This window comes from Octopus sinensis, linkage group LG30 (assembly GCF_006345805.1).
Source record: "Octopus sinensis linkage group LG30, ASM634580v1, whole genome shotgun sequence".
Classification (NCBI taxonomy): Eukaryota; Metazoa; Mollusca; class Cephalopoda; order Octopoda; family Octopodidae; genus Octopus; species Octopus sinensis.
Genome location: NC_043026.1, coordinates 9,792,146 through 9,811,600, shown reverse-complemented (window position 1 = coordinate 9,811,600; position 19,455 = coordinate 9,792,146). Strand labels below are relative to the sequence as shown.

At 39.3% G+C, this 19,455-nt stretch overlaps 1 protein-coding gene across 1 annotated transcript in view; it reads left to right on the top strand.

The window, feature by feature from the left end:
- Positions 1–3,725: 3,725 nt before the first annotated feature.
- LOC115226349 (zinc finger protein 91-like) overlaps positions 3,726–19,455 on the top strand; it is a 49,739-nt gene continuing 34,009 nt past the window's right edge. The window contains exons 1-3 of the mRNA XM_036515140.1: positions 3,726–5,127; positions 9,327–9,365; positions 12,223–13,596. Of these exons, the coding sequence (XP_036371033.1) occupies positions 3,878–5,127; positions 9,327–9,365; positions 12,223–13,596 (2,663 nt within the window). The 5' untranslated portion in view covers positions 3,726–3,877. The remainder of the gene's footprint in view (positions 5,128–9,326; positions 9,366–12,222; positions 13,597–19,455) is intronic.

Sequence of the window (19,455 nt, the reverse complement as noted above, 5' to 3'; positions counted from 1 at the left end):
ACTAAACACAGAGGGGACAAACAAGGATAGACAAAGGGATTAAGTCGATTACATCGACCTCAGTGCGTAACTGGTACTTAATTTATCGACCCCGAAAGGATGAAAGGCAAAGTCGACCTCGGCGGAATTTGAACTCAGAACGTAAAGACAGACGAAATACCTATTTCTTTACTACCCACAAGGGACTAAACCCAGAGGGGACAAACAAGGATAGACAAAGGGATTAAGTCGATTACATCGACCTCAGTGCGTAACTGGTACTTAATTTATCGACCCCGAAAGGATGAAAGGCAAAGTCGACCTCGGCGGAATTTGAACTCAGAGACCGTAACGGTCGTCGCCAACTGTGACGAACATTTCAAATACGAGATACGCATGCGCATTCAACAAACTTTCGTTTCAAGCTTAACATCGCAAATTTCTTTTTAATTAAGCACTACTCTTATACTAACCATGGACAACGGACTTTAGATAATGATGATGATGACATACTTATAGTACATTCCTCTAGTATCACACGGACAGTTGTAATAACATTATACAATATGAAACATTTCCGTAAGTATTAACGTAGTAGACGTATTTAATGTTTTAATACTGGAGAAGTTCGATTTTAGTGGGTGTCGATTCTTTGTGTCTCTCCCTCCTATCATTTACGGATGAAATATAATATATAATTATGTAATTGTTGTATACAATGCTCAGGTGCACGACAACGGTTTATGATTTGGCTGCTATTTCTAGCTGAAGATGCTACCTTCTACACTCTCCATTTCTCTTCCTTCCTTTCCAACAGGCATACACTTGTGCCTTTTCTATAGCAAAACACCTGTCTCTATCCCTATTATCCTTTTAATCTGTAAAGCTGTTTAATACTTACAGAAATGTCTCATAAAGGGCAGTAAAGTTATAAGTGTATGTATTATATATATTACTAGCAGAGCGATTCCCCAATTTTCTGCACATTTTCACTGCTTATTTTACCTGTACATCTTCCACATACAAAAGCTAGTTTCCTTGTTAACCTTCCTCTGGATATTGCTGCACCTTTTGTGTGTCCAAAGCTTACACCTTATGGAATTTCTACAGATCGAGCAGGACCATCCACCTGAAGGGATTTGTTATTTGTCTGTCTTCCTACTTTCTAAGACTTGGATTTTTGCTAGGTTAACTCCGAGGCCCCTCAATTCTAGACCTTGCTTCCATACCTGGAATTAGAATCTCTGACCATATGAAAGGTTTTGAAGCTTCCAAATCCTTCTTTTCCAGGTTGGTCTGCTTCTTAGCATCCTTCTCGCCTGAAGTCTAAAATCACTAATGACTAGTCTATGCTGGGTGTACATTCTTCACCACAGACTCTTTGTATTTAAGAGCAACTGTGCATCCTGCTGTCTGTTGAGAATGTAATCAATCTGGCTAGCACAATCAGGTGGATGGCTGGCTTCCTGGTGTCCAAAGCTTACACCTTATGGAATTTCTACAGATCGAGCAGAACCATCCACCTGAAGGGATTTGTTATTTGTCTGTCTTCCTACTTTCTAAGACTTGGATTTTTGCTAGGTTAACTCTAAGGCCCCTCAATTCTAGACCTTGCTTCCATACCTGGAATTAGAATCTCTGACCATATGTTAGTTTGAAAAATATTCTCAAATACACTGCAGCCACTGAAATATTGAGAAACCGCATTCCTTCGTTTTAACTCGAGAAACCAATACTTTATGGTATTCTTTCGTCGAATGCCTCGTGGTCGTTGTTGCAGAGCTCGGGTGAACTACTACAATCGATGGTTCGTGCGAGATTTGGCTGCTATTTTAAGCTATAGAAGCTACCTTCTACACTCCACCGTTGCCACGTTAGTTTGTTGTGTTGCTTTCAGTTTGAGAAATATTCTCAAACACACTCCAATCACTGAAATGTTCACAAACTAATATATTCTATTATATTTATGGAATATTTGCTTTTTGGTATAGCCACCGATATGTGCCCACCCCACAAGCAATTTATTTCCTCATAACTTTCTGAAAAATAAAGATTTATTAATATAGGCGCAGGAGTGGCTGTGTGGTAAGTAGCTTGCTTACCAACCACATGGTTCCGGGTTCAGTCCCACTGCGTGGCACCTTGGGCAAGTGTCTTCTACTATAGCCTCGGGCCGACCAATGCCTTGTGAGTGGATTTGGTAGACGGAAACTGAAAGAAGCCTGTCATGTATATGTATATATATATATGTATGTGTGTGTGTCTGTGTTTGTCCCTCTAGCATTGCTTGACAACCGATGCTGGTGTGTTTACGTCCCCGTCACTTAGCGATTCGGCAAAAGAGACCGATAGAATAAGTACTGGGCTTACAAAGAATAAGTCCCGGGGTCGATTTGCTCGACTAAAGGCGGTGCTCCAGCATGGCCGCAGTCAAATGACTGAAACAAAAACAAAAAAGAAAAAAAAAGAGAAATGAAATTTTTCACAAACATGTTTCAGATAACGATTATGTAGGAATTTGTTGTGAAAAATACAATTCTTAGGCGCTGGCGTGGCTGTGAGGTACAAAACTCGCTTCCCGACCACATGGTTCCCAGTTCAGTCCCACTACTTGCTACTTTGTCTTGGGTTCAGTCCCAGTGCATGGCAAATTAGGCAAGAGTCTTCTACTTCTGACCGAAGTCTTGTGAGTGGATTCCGTACACTGAAACTGAAAGGAGCCTTTGTTCTTCTAAGGCCCTTGTAATAGAACTCGGAATGTTGTGTCTCCAACCAGGCCTTTCACAATACTTCTAAAGCCAGGATATTTTCAGAACCCTCTCATACAATGCTAGAGAGAAAAACATGAAAGGAAAGTCTTTGATCATATTGTTGTCCAGTTGGAAGCTAACCTGTGGCTAAACAATAACGTCAAATGATATTTCAGGGGAGAGAAGAACGTCATTGCCCACTATTCTGTGTTTACTCTTTTACTTGTTTCAGTCATTTGACTGCGGCCATGCTGGAGCACCGCCCTTAATCGAGCAAATCGACCCCGGAACTTATTCTTTTGTAAGCCCAGTACTTATTCTATCGGTCTCTTTTGCCGAATCGCTAAGTAACGGGGACATAAACACACCAGCATCGGTTGTCAAGCAATGCTAGGGGGACAAACACAGACACACAAACACACACACGCATACATATATATATATATACATATATACGACGGGCTTCTTTCAGTTTCCGTCTACCAAATCCACTCACAAGGCTTTGGTCGGCCCGAGGCTATAGTAGAAGACATTTGCCCAAGGTGTCACGCAGTGGGACTGAACCCGGAACCTTGTGGTTGGTAGACAAGCTACTTACCACACGGCCACTCCTTCGAAATAATATTACACAATGTGACGGTGTAGCTGTGGTTTACAAATATGTAAGCTACACACAAGATTCTGTGATGTAAATTTTAATACATTAAAAAGTTCAGTTGTTTGGGTAAATGCTTATTTCTAAAGTCTATCTCTGTAGAAATGTTGTAAACTTTCCTCAGTTGAATCTGTATTTTGAAAGCAGCTTCTTTATCTTACACTGTTGTTTCTTTATTATTTCAGAATATCGGATGACATTGGAATAACAGAAGATCTATTCTCAGTATTTATCATCTTTTGAAGACTAAAGGAAAATGGTATATGAATAGAATTCTGTGGAATATTTGCTATGACCTGAGATTATTATCAAATTTTCCGTACTAGAGTGTCTACAAGATGAGTTTGTGTGCTGATTAATCTTGGATAAATTTACAAAGGAGTTGTTTGATAAAGTAACACTGGAGCAGAATATAGCAGCATAAATATTTGTGAGAAATAAAATAAAAGGAGAAAAGCAAGAAAGTTTATATAAACTGTGATTTTAAGGAAATATGGAGAAGTATGAGAAAAGTAAAGCATTGATTTCCCCTAAAGACATAATACAAGAGAAAAGAAAATTGTCATATGACTGTGATGTCTGTAGAAAGTCCTTCTCTCAAAAGAGAAACCTAACTAAACACAAACAAATTCATTCAGAAGAGAATCTGTATTACTCTGATGTCTCTAGTAAATCACTCTATAAAAGTAGTAAATTTACTGCTCTGAAACGTACTGACACAGGAGAAAAGCCATATCATTGTGATATCTGTGGTAAATCATTCACCGACGGTAGTAATTTAACTGCACATAAACGTATTCATACAGGGGAGAAACCCTATCACTGTGATATCTGTGATAAATCGTTCACTGACGGTAGTAATTTAACTGCCCATAAACGTATTCATACAGGGGAGAAACCATATCATTGTGATATCTGTGATAAATCGTTCACTGACGGTAGTAATTTAACTGCCCATAAACGTATTCATACAGGGGAGAAACCATATAACTGTGATATCTGCGGTAAATCATTTTCTCAAAATAATAAATTAATTACACACAAACGTATTCATACAGGAGAGAAACCATTTCACTGTGTTATATGTGGTAAATCATTCACTGAAAGTGGTACTTTAACTACACACGAACGTACTCATACAGGAGAGAAACCTTATCACTGTGATATCTGTGGTAAATTGTTTACTGTAAGTTCCACTTTAATTAAACATAAACGTACTCATACAGGAGAGAAACCATATCACTGTGATATCTGTGGTAAATCGTTTACTGTAAGTTCTACTTTAACTAAACACATACTTATTCATACAGGAGAGAAACCATATCACTGTGATATCTGTGATAAATTGTTCTCTTACAGTAGTCACTTAACTAAACACAGACGTATTCACACAGGAGAAAAACCATATCACTGTGTTATATGTGGTAAATCATTCACTACAAGTGGTACTTTAACTATACACGAACGTACTCATACAGGAGAGAAGCCATATCACTGTGATGTCTGTAGTAAATCGTTTACTGTAAGGTATACTTTAATTAAACACAAACGTACTCATACAGGAGAGAAACCATATCACTGTGATGTCTGTGGTAAATCATTCTCTAACACCAGTTCCTTGTCTTCCCACAAGCGTATTCATGCAAGGAAGCCACATCACTGTGATATCTGTGCTAAATCATTCACTGAGAATAGTAAATTAATTGCACACAAGTGTATTCATACAAAAGAGAAAGGAAATTAGTTTGGTGTATGTTTCTTTTTCTTTTTAATAACACTGTGTTTTCTGTAATGGAAATTACAACTCTGAAAAGAATATATTTTTTAAAATTCCATTTTTTTATGATTTTACATTATTGCCCATCACCTTTCCCATAATATAGGGACCTCTATATAGGGACCTCTATACTGCAACTCTTCCCCCTGGCAACTCTATATTTGGTTCTTTGTTGAATAATTACTTCCCTAATTTACTGTATATTTATTCATTATTAAAATTGTAAATACTTCATTCATTAAATATGTTATGGCATTTTCATAAACAGGAGTACAGTGAAGTTGTGAAATGTATAAATAATTTTGTTATGTCTGGGGAGAGTCATCATCATCGTTTAACGTCCGCTTTCCATGCTAGCATGGGTTGGACGGTTCAACTGGGGTCTGGGAAGCCCGAAGGCTGCACCAGGCCAGTCAGATCTGGCAGTGTTTCTACAGCTGGATGCCCTTCCTAACACCAACCACTCCGAGAGTGTAGTGGGTGATTTTATGTGCCACCGACACAGGTGCCAGACGAGGCTGGCAATGGCCACGCTCGGATGGTGTTTTTTACGTGCCACCGGCACGGAGGCCAGTCAATGCGGTACTGGCTACGGCCACGTTCGGATGGTTTTCGTATGTGCCACCGCAAAACTACAAATTCCATTAATGTTCATCGAGTTTGCTTTTGATTTTGTCCATTAAGTCCTGCTGTCTTAATGCCTTATTATCTAACACACACACCATTTGTTACAATGTTTACATTATAGTCACCCCTTATAGAGGCAACAATTTTAACATGTTTGAATGATTGATAGGTTAAAGTGAGAACAACTGACATGACATGTCTGTTACAAAACATTCATGGGATCCTTTTCAGATGCTGAATAGCATCTCTCTTTCCTGTGTTACGTCCCATATCTCTTTCCCAGTTTTCAGAGTTGGCAGTCATTGTAGGCACATTGAAAGGTAGGTCTAGCAAGATTGTTGAGATGCTTGAACAGAGGTGTGTTGATGTATGCTGCATCCAAGAGGTAAGGTGGAGAAGAGCTTCAGTCAAGTTCCTCACAGGCGAGACACTTAGGTATAAAATCTTCTGGGAAGGTAACATTGTTTGGGTAGGTGGTGTGGGCATACTCCTTACTGAGAAATGGGTGGATAAAGTCATAGAGGTAGTCAGAGAGTTCAAATAGAGTGCTTAATCTCAGGTTAGGCTTACAGATTGATATAGCAACAATTATCTCTGCTTATGCCCCACATGCGGGTCTACCAAACAAACAGAAAAAACACTTTTATGATTTTCTTCAGCAGGCTGCCTCAAAGACAAGTGACAATGATTACATTTTTGTGGCTGGGGATTTCATTGGGCATGTTATACAGCAGCCTGGTATCTTCCATGGTGTATATGGGGTGCCATGGAAATAGTTCCCAAAATGAAGAAGGAACAAGGCTACTGGATTTCTGTGATGCAAATAACCTATTGATCAGCAACACCAGGAAGCCAGCCATCCACCTGATTGTGCTAGCCAGATTGATTACATTCTCAACAGACAGCAGGATGCACAGTTGCTCTTAAATACAAAGAGTCTCTGGTGAAGAATGTACACCCAGCATAGACTAGTCATTAGTGATTTTAGACTTCAGGCGAGAAGGATGCTAAGAAGAAGACCAACCTGGAAAAGAAGGATTTGGAAGCTTCAAAACCTTTGATATGGTCAGAGATTCTAACTCCAGGTATGGAAACAAGGTCTAGAATTGAGGGGGCTCAGAGTTAACCTAGCAAAAATCAAAGTCTTAGAAAGTAGGAAGACAGGCAAATAACAAATCCCTTCAGGTGGATGATCCTGCTCGATCTGTAGAAATTCCATAAGGTGTAAGCTTTGGACACCAGGAAGCCAGCCCTCCACCTGATTGTACTAGCCAGATTGATTACATTCTCAACAGACAGCAGGATGCACAGTTGCTCTTAAATACAAAGAGTCTCTGGTGAAGAATATACACCCAGCGTAGACTAGTCATTAGTGATTTTAGACTTCAGGCCAGAAGGATGCTAAGAAGCAGACCAACCTGGAAAGAAGGATTTGGAAGCTTCAAAACCTTTCATATGGTCAGAGATTCTAACTCCAGGTATGGAAACAAGGTCTAGAATTGAGGGGGCTCAGAGTTAACCTAGCAAAAATCAAAGTCTTAGAAAGTAGGAAGACAGGCAAATAACAAATCCCTTCAGGTGGATGGTCCTGCTCTATCTGTAGAAATTCCATAAGGTGTAAGCTTTGGACACACAAAAGGTGCAGCAATATCCAGAGGAAGGTTAACAAGGAAACTAGCTTTTGTATGTGGAAGATGTACAGGTAAAATAAACATTGAAAATGTGCAGAAAATTGGGGAATCGCTCTGCTAGTAATATATATATATAATCCATACACTTATAACTTTACTACCCTTTATGAGACGTTTCTGTAAGTATTAAACAGCTTACAGATTAAAAGAATAATAGGGATAGAGACAGGTGTTTCGCTATAGAAAAGGCTCAAGTGTATACCTGTTGGAAAAGGAGGAAGAGAAAGATTCAGATGGGGAGAATGAGAGAGATGGTGGTGGGTTTGTGTCAGGATGTACCCTTGAGATACAGTGGTGGGTAAATATAGGTGAAGTGATACAGAGGATAACTTCATTAACCATATGGGACTATCCTACTCCATCAGATATTCTAAGTGTCTCCACGGTAACTTCTGATGGACAAAGGCCTTTCCTTGTCTTTATATCTTTAATTGCCTTATCTATCATTCTGCAGTCAACTAGGATATCTAGTCTCTCAGTTGTATTCACACAGGGAAGATTAATATAAATGTGCGTGTGTGAGAAAGAGAGAGTGTATGTATACATTTATGTTAGTCTTTTTATGTCCATAAATATGATGTGTGTTCTATAAATATTTATCTAGGTTTAATTATACGAGTTTTGATCAACATCAATGGAAATTGCAGCTGTCATACCAGTGCCGGTGGTACGTAAGAGAACCATCCGAATGTTGCCAGCGCCGCCCCGACTGGCCTCGTGCCGGTGGCACGTAAAAATCACCATCCGATTGTGGCCGTTTGCCAGCCTCGCCTGGCCCCCGTCACGGTGGCACGTAAAAAGCACCATCCGATCGTGGTCGTTTGCCAGTCTTGCCTGGCCCCCATGCCGATGGCACGTAAAAAGCACCAACCGATCGTGGCCGTTTGCCAGCCTTGCCTGGCCCCCGTGCCGATGGCACGTAAAAAGCACCAACCGATCGTGGCTGTTTGCCAGCCTTGCCTGGCCCCCATGCCGGTGGCACGTAAAAAGCACCATCCGATCGTGGCCATTTGCCAGTCTTGCCTGGCCCCCATGCCGATGGCACGTAAAAAGCACCAACCGATCGTGGCTGTTTGCCAGCCTTGCCTGGCCCCCGTGCCGGTGGCACGTAAAAAGCACCATCCGATCGTGGCCGTTTGCCAGCCTTGCCTGGCTCCCGTGCCGGTGGCACGTAAAAAGCACCAACCGATCGTGGCCGTTTGCCAGCCTTGCCTGGCCCCCATGCCGGTGGCACGTAAAAAGCACCATCCGATTGTGGCCGTTTGCCAGCCTTGCCTGGCCCCCATGCCGATGGCACGTAAAAAGCACCAACCGATCGTGGCCGTTTGCCAGCCTTGCCTGGCCCCCATGCCGGTGGCACGTAAAAAGCACCATCCGATCGTGGCCGTTTGCCAGCCTTGCCTGGCCCCCATGCCGGTGGCACGTAAAAAGCACCATCCGATTGTGGCCGTTTGCCAGCCCTGCCTGGCTCCCGTGCCGGTGGCACGTAAAAAGCACCAACCAATCGTGGTCGTTCGCCAGCCTCGCCTGGCACCTGTGTCGGTGGCACGTAAAAAGCACCCACTACACTCACGGTGTGGTTGGCATTAGGAAGGGCATCCAGCCGTAGAAACATTGCCAGATCAGACTGGGCCTGGTGCAGCCTTCTGGCTTCCCAGACCCCAGTTGAACCGTCCAACCCATGCTAGCATGGAAAGCGGATGCTAAACGAAGATGATGATGAATTATACGAGTTCTTTTAGTGAGTGTTTGTATTGACTAAATGTATACGCACGTGTGTGCATTATCTATGTAGGAATGTGTTTATATAGATCTGTACTTTTTATTTGCGACTTCAAAATTGCCAGCGAGGTTATAGAAGAACTGATCAGATTTTCAGATACAATGTAACGAGGGAATCGTTAGCAGGCGATCTTTCGTCTCTAGTAGACCTTTCCGTCGATTTCCGTAAAAAATTTTTTTTTTTTTTACATATGGGCTTGCGGGAACTTTTGAAGTAATATACATACATATACACATACACCGAGTAAAAAATTTCAGTTATCTCTTTCTTTCACACATTACTCTCTCTGTCTCTTCACACACACTAACAGAAGCACTTCACTTACACAACATACTGTCTGTCTCCCACACCCCATCAAACACACGCACATCAATGCTCACATGCACGGTAACTTCAAAAGAACTTCCCTAGTCATACAATCGCTTTCTCTTAGTCTCTTTCGCTCTCATTACTTCAAAAGTTCCCGCAAGCCCATATGTAAAAAAAAAAAAAAATTTTTTACGGAAATCGACGGAAAGGTCTACTAGAGACGAAAGATTGCCCGTTAGCACGCCGGGCGAAATGCTTAGCAGTATTTCGTCTGACGCTACGTTCTGAGTTCAAATTCCGCCGAGGTCGACTTTGCCTTTCATCCTTTCGGGGGTCGATATAATCGACTTAATCCGCTTGTCTGCCCTTGTTCGTCCCCACTGTGTGTCGCCCCTTGTGGACAGTAAAGAGATAAGAATGCAACGAGAGACAAGTGCGAGACATATATTAAAAATACGCATGCGCACCATACGTACTTCCGCTTATACCTTAAATGCGGAATAATTTCTCTCGTTTGCTTGAGGTTCTGTTAATTAACTGATAATAGTTATAATGCATTTTTCGACTCCCAGATACACGCATATATAACAACACTGTCCTTTACGAAACATTTCCGTAAGTATTTTACAATGAAAATATTCAGTCTCTTAATTCTGTAGATGTTTCGGTTCTTGACGCGCCGATTCTTTGTCCTTCTTCTGTCTTTTATGATCGAGAGACATCCTTGGTTTGTGCTAAATTTCGCCGTTCCTAATTATGGAAACTACCTTCTACACTTTGCATTGCATCGTTGCCGCATTAGTTTGTTGTTGTGTGTTTTAATTCGAGAAATATTCTGAAATACATTCAGAAACCAAATACTTGGCGATCTTTCGTCCCTAGTAGACCTTTCCGTCGATTTCCGTAAATTTTTTTTTGTTTTTTTTTGTTTTACATATGGGCTTGCGGGAACTTTTGAAGTAATATACATACATATACACATACACCGAGTAAAAAATTTCAGTTATCTCTTTCTTTCACACATTACTCTGTCTCTTCACACACACTAACAGAAGCACTTCACTTACACAACATACTGTCTGTCTCCCACACCCCATCAAACACACACACACACACATGTACATCAATGCTTCACATGCACGGTAACTTCAAAAGAACTTCCCTAGTCATACAATCGCTTTCTCTTAGTCTCTTTCGCTCTCATTACTTCAAAAGTTCCCGCAAGCCCATATGTAAAATAAAAAAAAAAATTTTTTTTACGGAAATCGACGGAAAGGTCTACTAGAGACGAAAGATTGCCTGCCAATTTCGCTGTTCCTAATTATGGAAACTACCTTCTGCACTTTGCATCGTTGCCGCGTTAGTTTGTTGTGTGTTTTAATTTGAGAAATATTCTGAAATACATTCAGAAACCAATGCTTTATTATAATTTATCGAATGTTTGTCTCTAGATAGAATCACTGTTCCTAAACCACTAGCAGTTTGTTTCCTCATAACCTCCTGTAAAATGGATAATTTTAAATAAAATTTTCTGATTATACGTTTCAGATGCTGTTAATTACGTTTATGTGGGAATTAGTTTAAAAAAAAAAAATTGTAAATTTTTTGGATTAAACTAAAGCGTTACGCCATTCAAAGAAACAAAAAAAAATGTGTGTAATAGGTGTAAAACAACTTGCTCTGAACGAATATGAAAAAAAAAATTCGCGCACGCGAATGGGGGGTGGGGGAGAGGCCTCGGAAAATTCACATCGGGAATTTCCGAAAGCGTCTGAGGGGCTGACCCGGGCACCAAAACAACAACAAAAAAATAGTGTAATATGTGTAAAACAACTTGCTCTAAACGAATATGACAAAAAAAAAACGCGCACTCGCGAAAGGGGAGTGGGGGAGAGGCCTCGGAAAATTCACATCGGGAATTTCCGAAAGCGTCTGGCCCGGGCACAAAAACAAAAACAAAAACAGCGTAATAGGTGTAAAACAACTTGCTCTAAACGACTATGATGAAAAAAATGCGCGCTCGCGAAAGGGGGTGGGGGAGAGGCTTCGGAAATTTCACATCTTCAGTCCACGGCCTTTAAACTAAGAAAAAATAGTGTAATTGGTGTAAAACTACTTGTTCTAAACGAGTATCAAGAACACACACTCACACATGAATCATAAACTCCGTATTTTTGTACATATTTCGCAAAAAAAAAATTAATAAAGAGAAGTTGTTTTTCACCTATTACACACATTTTTTTTTTGTTTCTTTGAATGGCGTAATGCTTTAGTTTAACCATTTTTGGTAGTTGAATCTGCATTTTTTAAGTAACCCCTATAACTTACAAGGTTGTTTTTTTTATTATTATTATTTTAGAATATGATGACATTTGGGATACCAAAAGATATATGCTCCTTATGTGTCATCTTTTGAAGACTGAAGAAAAATGTTGTACAGAAGAGATATATAACACTGTTTCTATAAATCTTTGGCAGAATTCCTTTGAGCTATTTGTTCTGCACTGAAATCATCACCAAAATTGATGTATATTTCTGACTGGAGTGCTAAAACATGAATTAGTGTGCTAACAAAAATTGCATAAATTTATATGAGGCAACATGGAACAGAACTACAACAGTGGAAGCATTTGTAAGGAATAAACTTAAAGAACAGAAGCAAGAATAAAATATGTCCATTGTGATTTAAGAAGAAAAATAATGGAAGAAAGTGAGAAACTTAAGGATGTGATTTTCCCTGCAGGCATGATAAAAGAGAAAAGTAAATTGTCATATGACTGTGATACCTGTAAAAAGTCATTCCCACAAGAAGGTAACCTAAATACTCATAAATGTATTCATACAAGGGAAAAGCCATATTGCTGTTATATATGTGGTACATCATTCACTGGAAGTATTAAATTAACTAGGCATGTACGTGTTCATACGGGGGAGAAGCCATATCAGTGTGATATCTGTGGTAAATCATTCTCTCAAAATGTGTTAACGACCCACAAACGTAGTCATACAGGTGAGAAGCCGTATCACTGTGATATCTGTGGTAAATCATTCTCTCGAAGTTATCACGTGACTTCTCATAAACGTATTCATACAGGAGAGAAGCCGTATCACTGTGATATCTGTGGTAAATCATTCTCTGTAAGTAGTAACTTAACTACTCACAAACATACTCACACAGGAGAGAAGCCATTTCACTGTGACGTCTGTGGTAAATCCTTCTCTGCAAATAGTCACTTAACTACACACAAACGTATTCATTCAGGAGAGAAACCATACCACTGTGATATTTGTGGTAAGTCATTCTCTGGTAGTGGTGACTTCACGAAGCACAAACGTATTCATTCAGGAGAAAAGCCATTTCACTGTGATATTTGTGGTAAATCATTCTCTGAAAGTTATAAAGTAACTAAGCACAAGCGTATTCATTCAGGAGAGAAGCCGTATCACTGTGATATCTGTGGTAAGTCTTTCTCTCAAAGTTACAACTTGACTAAACACAAACTTATTCATTCAAGAATGAAATCATTTCACTGTGATTTGTGTGGTAAATCATTCTCTTTAAGCAGTCACTTAGCTGAACACAAAAGTATTCACACAGTGGAAAAGAGATATCTCTGTGATATCTGTGGTAAATCATTCTTCAAACGCCGTGCGCTAAATAGGCACAAACGTATTCATACTGGTGAGAAGCCATTTCATTGTGATATCTGTGGTAAATCATTCCGCATAAGTAGTGACTATACTAAACACAAGCGTATTCATTCGGGAGAGAAGCCATATCACTGTGATATCTGTGGTAAATCATTCTCTCAAAGTAATAATTTAACAAAACACAAACATATTCATACAGGAGAGAAACCATATCATTGTGATATCTGTGGTAAATCATTCTCTCAAAGTCATAACTTAACTTCTCACAAACGTATTCATTCAGGAGAAAAGCCACATCATTGTGACATCTGTGGTAAATCCTTCTCTGTAATTAGTAACCTAACTTCTCACAAACGTATTCACACAGGAGAGAAGCCATATCTCTGATGTATGTGATGAACCATTCTCTCAAATTTGTGACTCAATTAAACGCATGTATCCATACATGAGACAAGTCATATCAATGTGACATCTGTGATAAATCATTCTCTGAAGTTTATAAGAAAACTAAACCTGTATCTGTTCATATTGAAGTCTAATTGTATCAATATGAAAATTCATAACAATAACAGCAAACATTTTAAGTTGTGATAGCTTTGTTGGTTTTAGCCTTACTAAGAACTAAGCTAGTCATTGTAGCTGTCTTTTACATCTGTTCAACATTTCCTAAATGTATATTTGAAACCTTGTCTTCATCCGTGCAAGATATATATATATATACATTATATATATATATATATATATATATATATATATATATATATATATTATATATATATATATATAATGCAATAAAAATGGTAAATAATTTTTCTGTGGTTTTTCATGTAACCAACAATTATTTACCGGTAAATTTCGGTATGTAAATATGACAAATTTATCGTCAGGAACTTTGTAAGGTTCAGTATATAGTAAAGTAAATAAGAGGGCTAGCAGCAGGCTGTTTCGCCTCATACCGAAGGAATTAGAAATGGCAGTCTTACATTTTCTGTAAGTGGAGATTCCACTTTTTGGAATCTCCACTTACAGAAAATGGAAAAAACAGTCTTTGACTGCCATTTCTAATTCCTTCGGTATGAGGCGAAACAGCCTGCTGCTAGCCCTCTTATTTACTTTACTATATATATATCCTTATTCACACAGTTTTACACTGAAATTTAATTAACGAGCAAGGGATGGGATCAGATGATTTCAAGCATTGTAGAGACAATTAGCCGCCTGGTAATTAAGTTTGTTTGGTATGTAATGAGTTTTTTTATCTTGTTTTTTGTTTCATTTTTGATTTGATTTGTTGTGAAGTTAAATTGGTTCTACAAAAAATATACAATTTCCTGTCAATATATTCATATTTAAAACCTATCTCATTATTATATATATATAAACTGGTTATAAATTAAAAAGATGTAATAAAAAAGATTCCAACTGTCTTCTTGTTTAATATATCAACACTTGTTTGAGAATAGTAGTTCACTTAAATCATCATCATCGTTTAACGTCCGCTTTCCATGCTAGCATGGGTTGGACGGTTCAACTGGGGTCTGGCGAGCCCGAAGGCTGCACCAGGCCAGTCAGATCTGGCAGTGTTTCTACAGCTGGATGCCCTTCCTAACGCCAACTAATACGTCGTGAAATTTGTAAATAAATCACAAATTCACAAAAATTATGTTAACGCAACAATATTCTTTGGAAAACCTGGAATGGCTTATGTGGCAAATTCGTAAAATGTTGAATATTCTCTTCCTCCACCAAACACAGTTGTTGTGTTAGCAAGAATTACAGAAATCACAAAAGAAACATCTCCTTCTAGTATATGTATTGTCTACTACAGTCTGGTATATTGGTTTGCATGATATAGGTGTGACAGGAAGGTTAAGTAGAGAAGGTTGAGGAGTTATGCAGATATATGGTCATTAATCACTAGCAGTATCGCCCGGCGTTTCTCGGGTTTGTAAGGGAAATAACTATATAAGCATTTTTAGAGATGTAAAGTATAAAAGCCATCTCAATATGGCTAACCACAAAGGGAGCGGGTGCTACTGTAGCTTTTTACTTCTGAGATTTAATAATAAATTTTTAGAGAGTTACTTCCCTTATATATGCCAAAAATGCATTAAAAATGGGAAAAATTGATGGTAAATTTTTTTTTTTATCGTAGACTCCTCGTAGATGCGCGCTAATACCCAGAAGGGCTCGATATGAATCACGACTATAAGATACCCAGTTTTGGTTAAACTGCACCGCAAAATGTGGGAGGAGTTAGGAATCTAAATCGTAGGAGACAGACAGACACACAACCTTTCTTTTATATATAAAGATTTGACTACAATAGAATTCAGATGGCAATGGGTGAGCTTAAGATGTGTGTGTTGATAGTTATCAAAGAAAAGAAGTTATTTTTATAAGTAACAGTGCGGAATAAAGGTTTAAATTTGTTAGTTTACGCGCAGGATGGCTGTGTGGTAAATGGCTTGCTAACCAACCACATGGTTGCGGGTTCAGTCCCACTGCGTGGCATCTTGGGCAAGTGTCTTCTGCTATAGCCCTGGGCCGACCAATGCCTTGTGAGTGGATTTGGTAGACGGAAACTGAAAGAAGCCTGTCGTATATGTATGTATGTATGTATGTGTTTGTGTGTCTGTATTTGTCCCCCTAGCATTGCTTGACAACCGATACTGGTGTGTTTACGTCCCCGTTACTTAGCAGTTCGGCAAAAGAGACCGATAGAATAAGTACTGGGCTTACAAAGAATAAGTCCCGGGGTCGATTTGCTCGACTAAAGGCGGTGCTCCATCATGGCCGCAGTCAAATGACTGAAACAAGTAAAAGAGAGATTAGTGAAGGGTATGCATAAGGTTAGGAGTAGCAAATGAGTAAAAACACAAAGACCTTAAACCTTGTACATTAGCAGAGAATATCCAAAGTGGATGCTAAAATATGCTATGTGATCACTAGAGAAGAACGTTTAGTCAAACTGTTGTAATGTAATTCCAATTAAAATAATGAAATCGAAAATTATAGAATATGGAATAGTATAGTGTTCAAAAAGTGGTAAATGTAAGTGAAAAAAGGAAGTGAATAAAGATGTTTGATAAGTATATAGAAAAATACAGTGAGGCGCAATGGCCCAGTGGTTAGGGCAGTGGACTCGCGGTCATAGGATCGCGGTTTCGATTCCCAGACTGCGCGTTGTGAGTGTTTATTGAGCGAAAACACCTAAAGCTCCACGAGGCTCCGGCAAGGGATGGTGGTGAACCCTGCTGTACTCTTTCACCACAACTTTCTCTCACTCTTACTTCCTGTTTCTGTTGTACCTGTATTTCAAAGGGGCCAGCCTTGTCAATCTCTGTGTCACGCTGAATATCCCCGAGAACTACGTTAAGGGTACACGTGTCTGTGGAGTGCTCAGCCACTTACACGTTAATTTCACGAGCAGGCTGTTCCGTTGATTCGGATCAACCGGAACCCTCGTCGTCGTAACCGACAGAGTGCTTCCCTCCCCCTAGAAAAATACTCATCAGTAGAGGTGACAAATAAGGTGGAGTTTAATAAAGTATAACAGGTACATCTACTTTATGCAGGTGAGACATGTTGAGAGATTCAGAGCACTACATTTAGATTTGTGATAAAACTGGAACATCTTGAAGAATCTGTGGACACAGATGGTAAATGCTTCGTTGTGTTTATTTAATAATAGTAGTGACTTAACCCTTTAGCATTTAAACCGGCCAAAAGTATTCTACCTGTTTTATGTTCAAATTGGCCAGATCTGGTCTCTCACACCAACCCTACAATATCGTTTTAAAAATCAACAGCTACCTCATCAAAATCTCATAGCTACAAGATAATACCTGATTAGTTCAAAGCAATGTGGATGAAAAAAGGATTAATTTTGGCAGAATAATGCAAACACTAAAGGGTTAAACCGGCCAAAAGTATTCTGCCTGTTTTATGTTCAAATTGGCCAGATCTGGTCTCTCACACCAACCCTACAATATCGTTTTAAAAATCAACAGCTACCTCATCAAAATCTCATAGCTACAAGATAATGCATGATTAGTTCAAAACAGTGTGGATGAAAAAAGGATTAATTTTGGCAGAATAATGCGAACACTAAAGGGTTAAGTAACAGAATTTGTTAATATTTTGTTAAACATAACCACCATGGGTCATTTTTGTCCTGGCATGGAACACCAATAACTATGATAGACCAAATGATATTATATGGTACGTTGTTTTTCTTAAGGTTCTGTATGTGGTTAACTAGTGAGATAGATTTATTGTGTTTATCAGATTTAAAGAAACTCGGCTGGGCTAAGTATCAGCACTTCAAATTGACCTTGCCCTCACTAATAGAGTTTTGTTGTATGCTAAAGAAGGTGCACTTGAAAAGAATGTTGAATTATCTGCAGCAGTTGCTATGTAGGGGACAGTTATTAGTCCTGGGTATGACTGTAAACTGCATCCGGTACTGGGGCCCTGGTTCAGGGTTTTGAGGAGTGTGGAACCACCTCTTAGCCAGTATTGTTCCCAGGTCTACTCTGACCCGGAGTAGTAGCACCTGTAAGGGTCCCAGCTATGGGTTAACTAGCATATCATGGAATTGCTTTGGAAAGAAGGTCACTGAGAGACGCACCAATAGAGAAGAGACCCTTCAACTCCTTAGAATCCTGAAAACCACTGGGCTTGTGGTGGTTGTTGCACCAAGCTAATACAAGTTTGATGAACCAGGGAGAAGGACTGGCTGTACACAAACCATGCCCACCATTATAATATTTGTCGTGCAAGTTGTTCAACAAACCAAGGTAGCAACACTATCACACTTTCTTCAAAATCCCCTGGTGATAGGGAAAGCAGCCACAAAGACAAGGAGAGGGTGTTGCTGGACATCTTTAGCTTTGACTCTGCAAATAGATGGCCAAAGGACGATGGTTTTCTGTGTTTTGTTGAATCCTTGTTGGTTAAAGCAACAATAGAGTCCATACATATAAATAAGATGAGCTTCTTTCAGTTTCCATCTATCAAAAAGCCTGGCAGCCCAAGGTATTAGTAGAAGACACCTAGAGTGCCATGCAGTGGGACTGAACCTGGAACCTTCAGTTGGGAGCAAACCACAGCCTCCCCTGTACCTATTGCAGAACATCTTTTCAAATACCAATCACCAGTATTTTGAACTCTTTGCACAAGTCTTTGAATTCAACAATATCCATTCTCTTCACTGAACTCTTCTTTAATAGCATCATCTTTCAGACAAGTCACAACTTCTTTGGAATGGTCAAACCAATGAATCTTATTTTCAGTTTTATAACAAACTTACATTACATTTGTATGAACGAGATGATGGTCAGTCCAGTATTGAGCTCCCCACATAATGTGGACACTACGCACATCATCAACTTCACACCTAACAAATATAAACAAATTCAATTCTATGCCACTGCCTCAAGCCTTAACACTTCTAGGTTCTGTTCTGTTTATCTGCTTTCTGGTACATGGTGTTTGCCATACACAACTCCAGCTCCCAGTATATTTGCAACAGTATGTCTAGGTTTGGTAATCCTTGCCAACTCGGGCACTGAAGACTGCAAGTATAACAATGTTATCAGTGCAAGGAATTTTGCAAACAAACTTTAATGAAATATAAAAATGCTAGATTTTCATCTTGAGGAACACTTGGTTGGAGAGTCGACACTCACTTTGTTTAACAATGGCAGCTCTTAGAACCTATGAAATTCTTTACTGCAAATGCTACACCAGCTTTCCTCTTGTACCCTTCAATTGTTGTTCCTTTGAAAAGTTTAACCACCACATTGTTCTGTAATGTGACCCCTCTTCAGAGATTCTTGTTTTAAACAACACCATTACAGCCATGTTATATAGATGCAGCTCCTATGCTACAAAGACTGTTCTTCTTTCAGGCCAGAAGAATTGTAATGTAATATTCAAGCAATCAATATTTAAATGTCTGAATATTCTTAAAGTAGCAAGGTGACGGCTGGGTTTAGCCTGCAATGCCCTAGTTTGCCTAGTGTCTTTCACTATCTGTTCCTGAGCCCTTACTGTATTATTACTCTGTGAGGGAAGAGTTATTAAATTAACAAAAAATAATGGTACTCATAGTGAATCTTAGCATTGAGTTGTTCAGTCAACATCAGCTGCTTGGGGAGGAAAAAGTTAACACACTTGTCCAAGATTGAATCTGTGTTTATAGGCTTTATCAATTATAATTCCTTTCC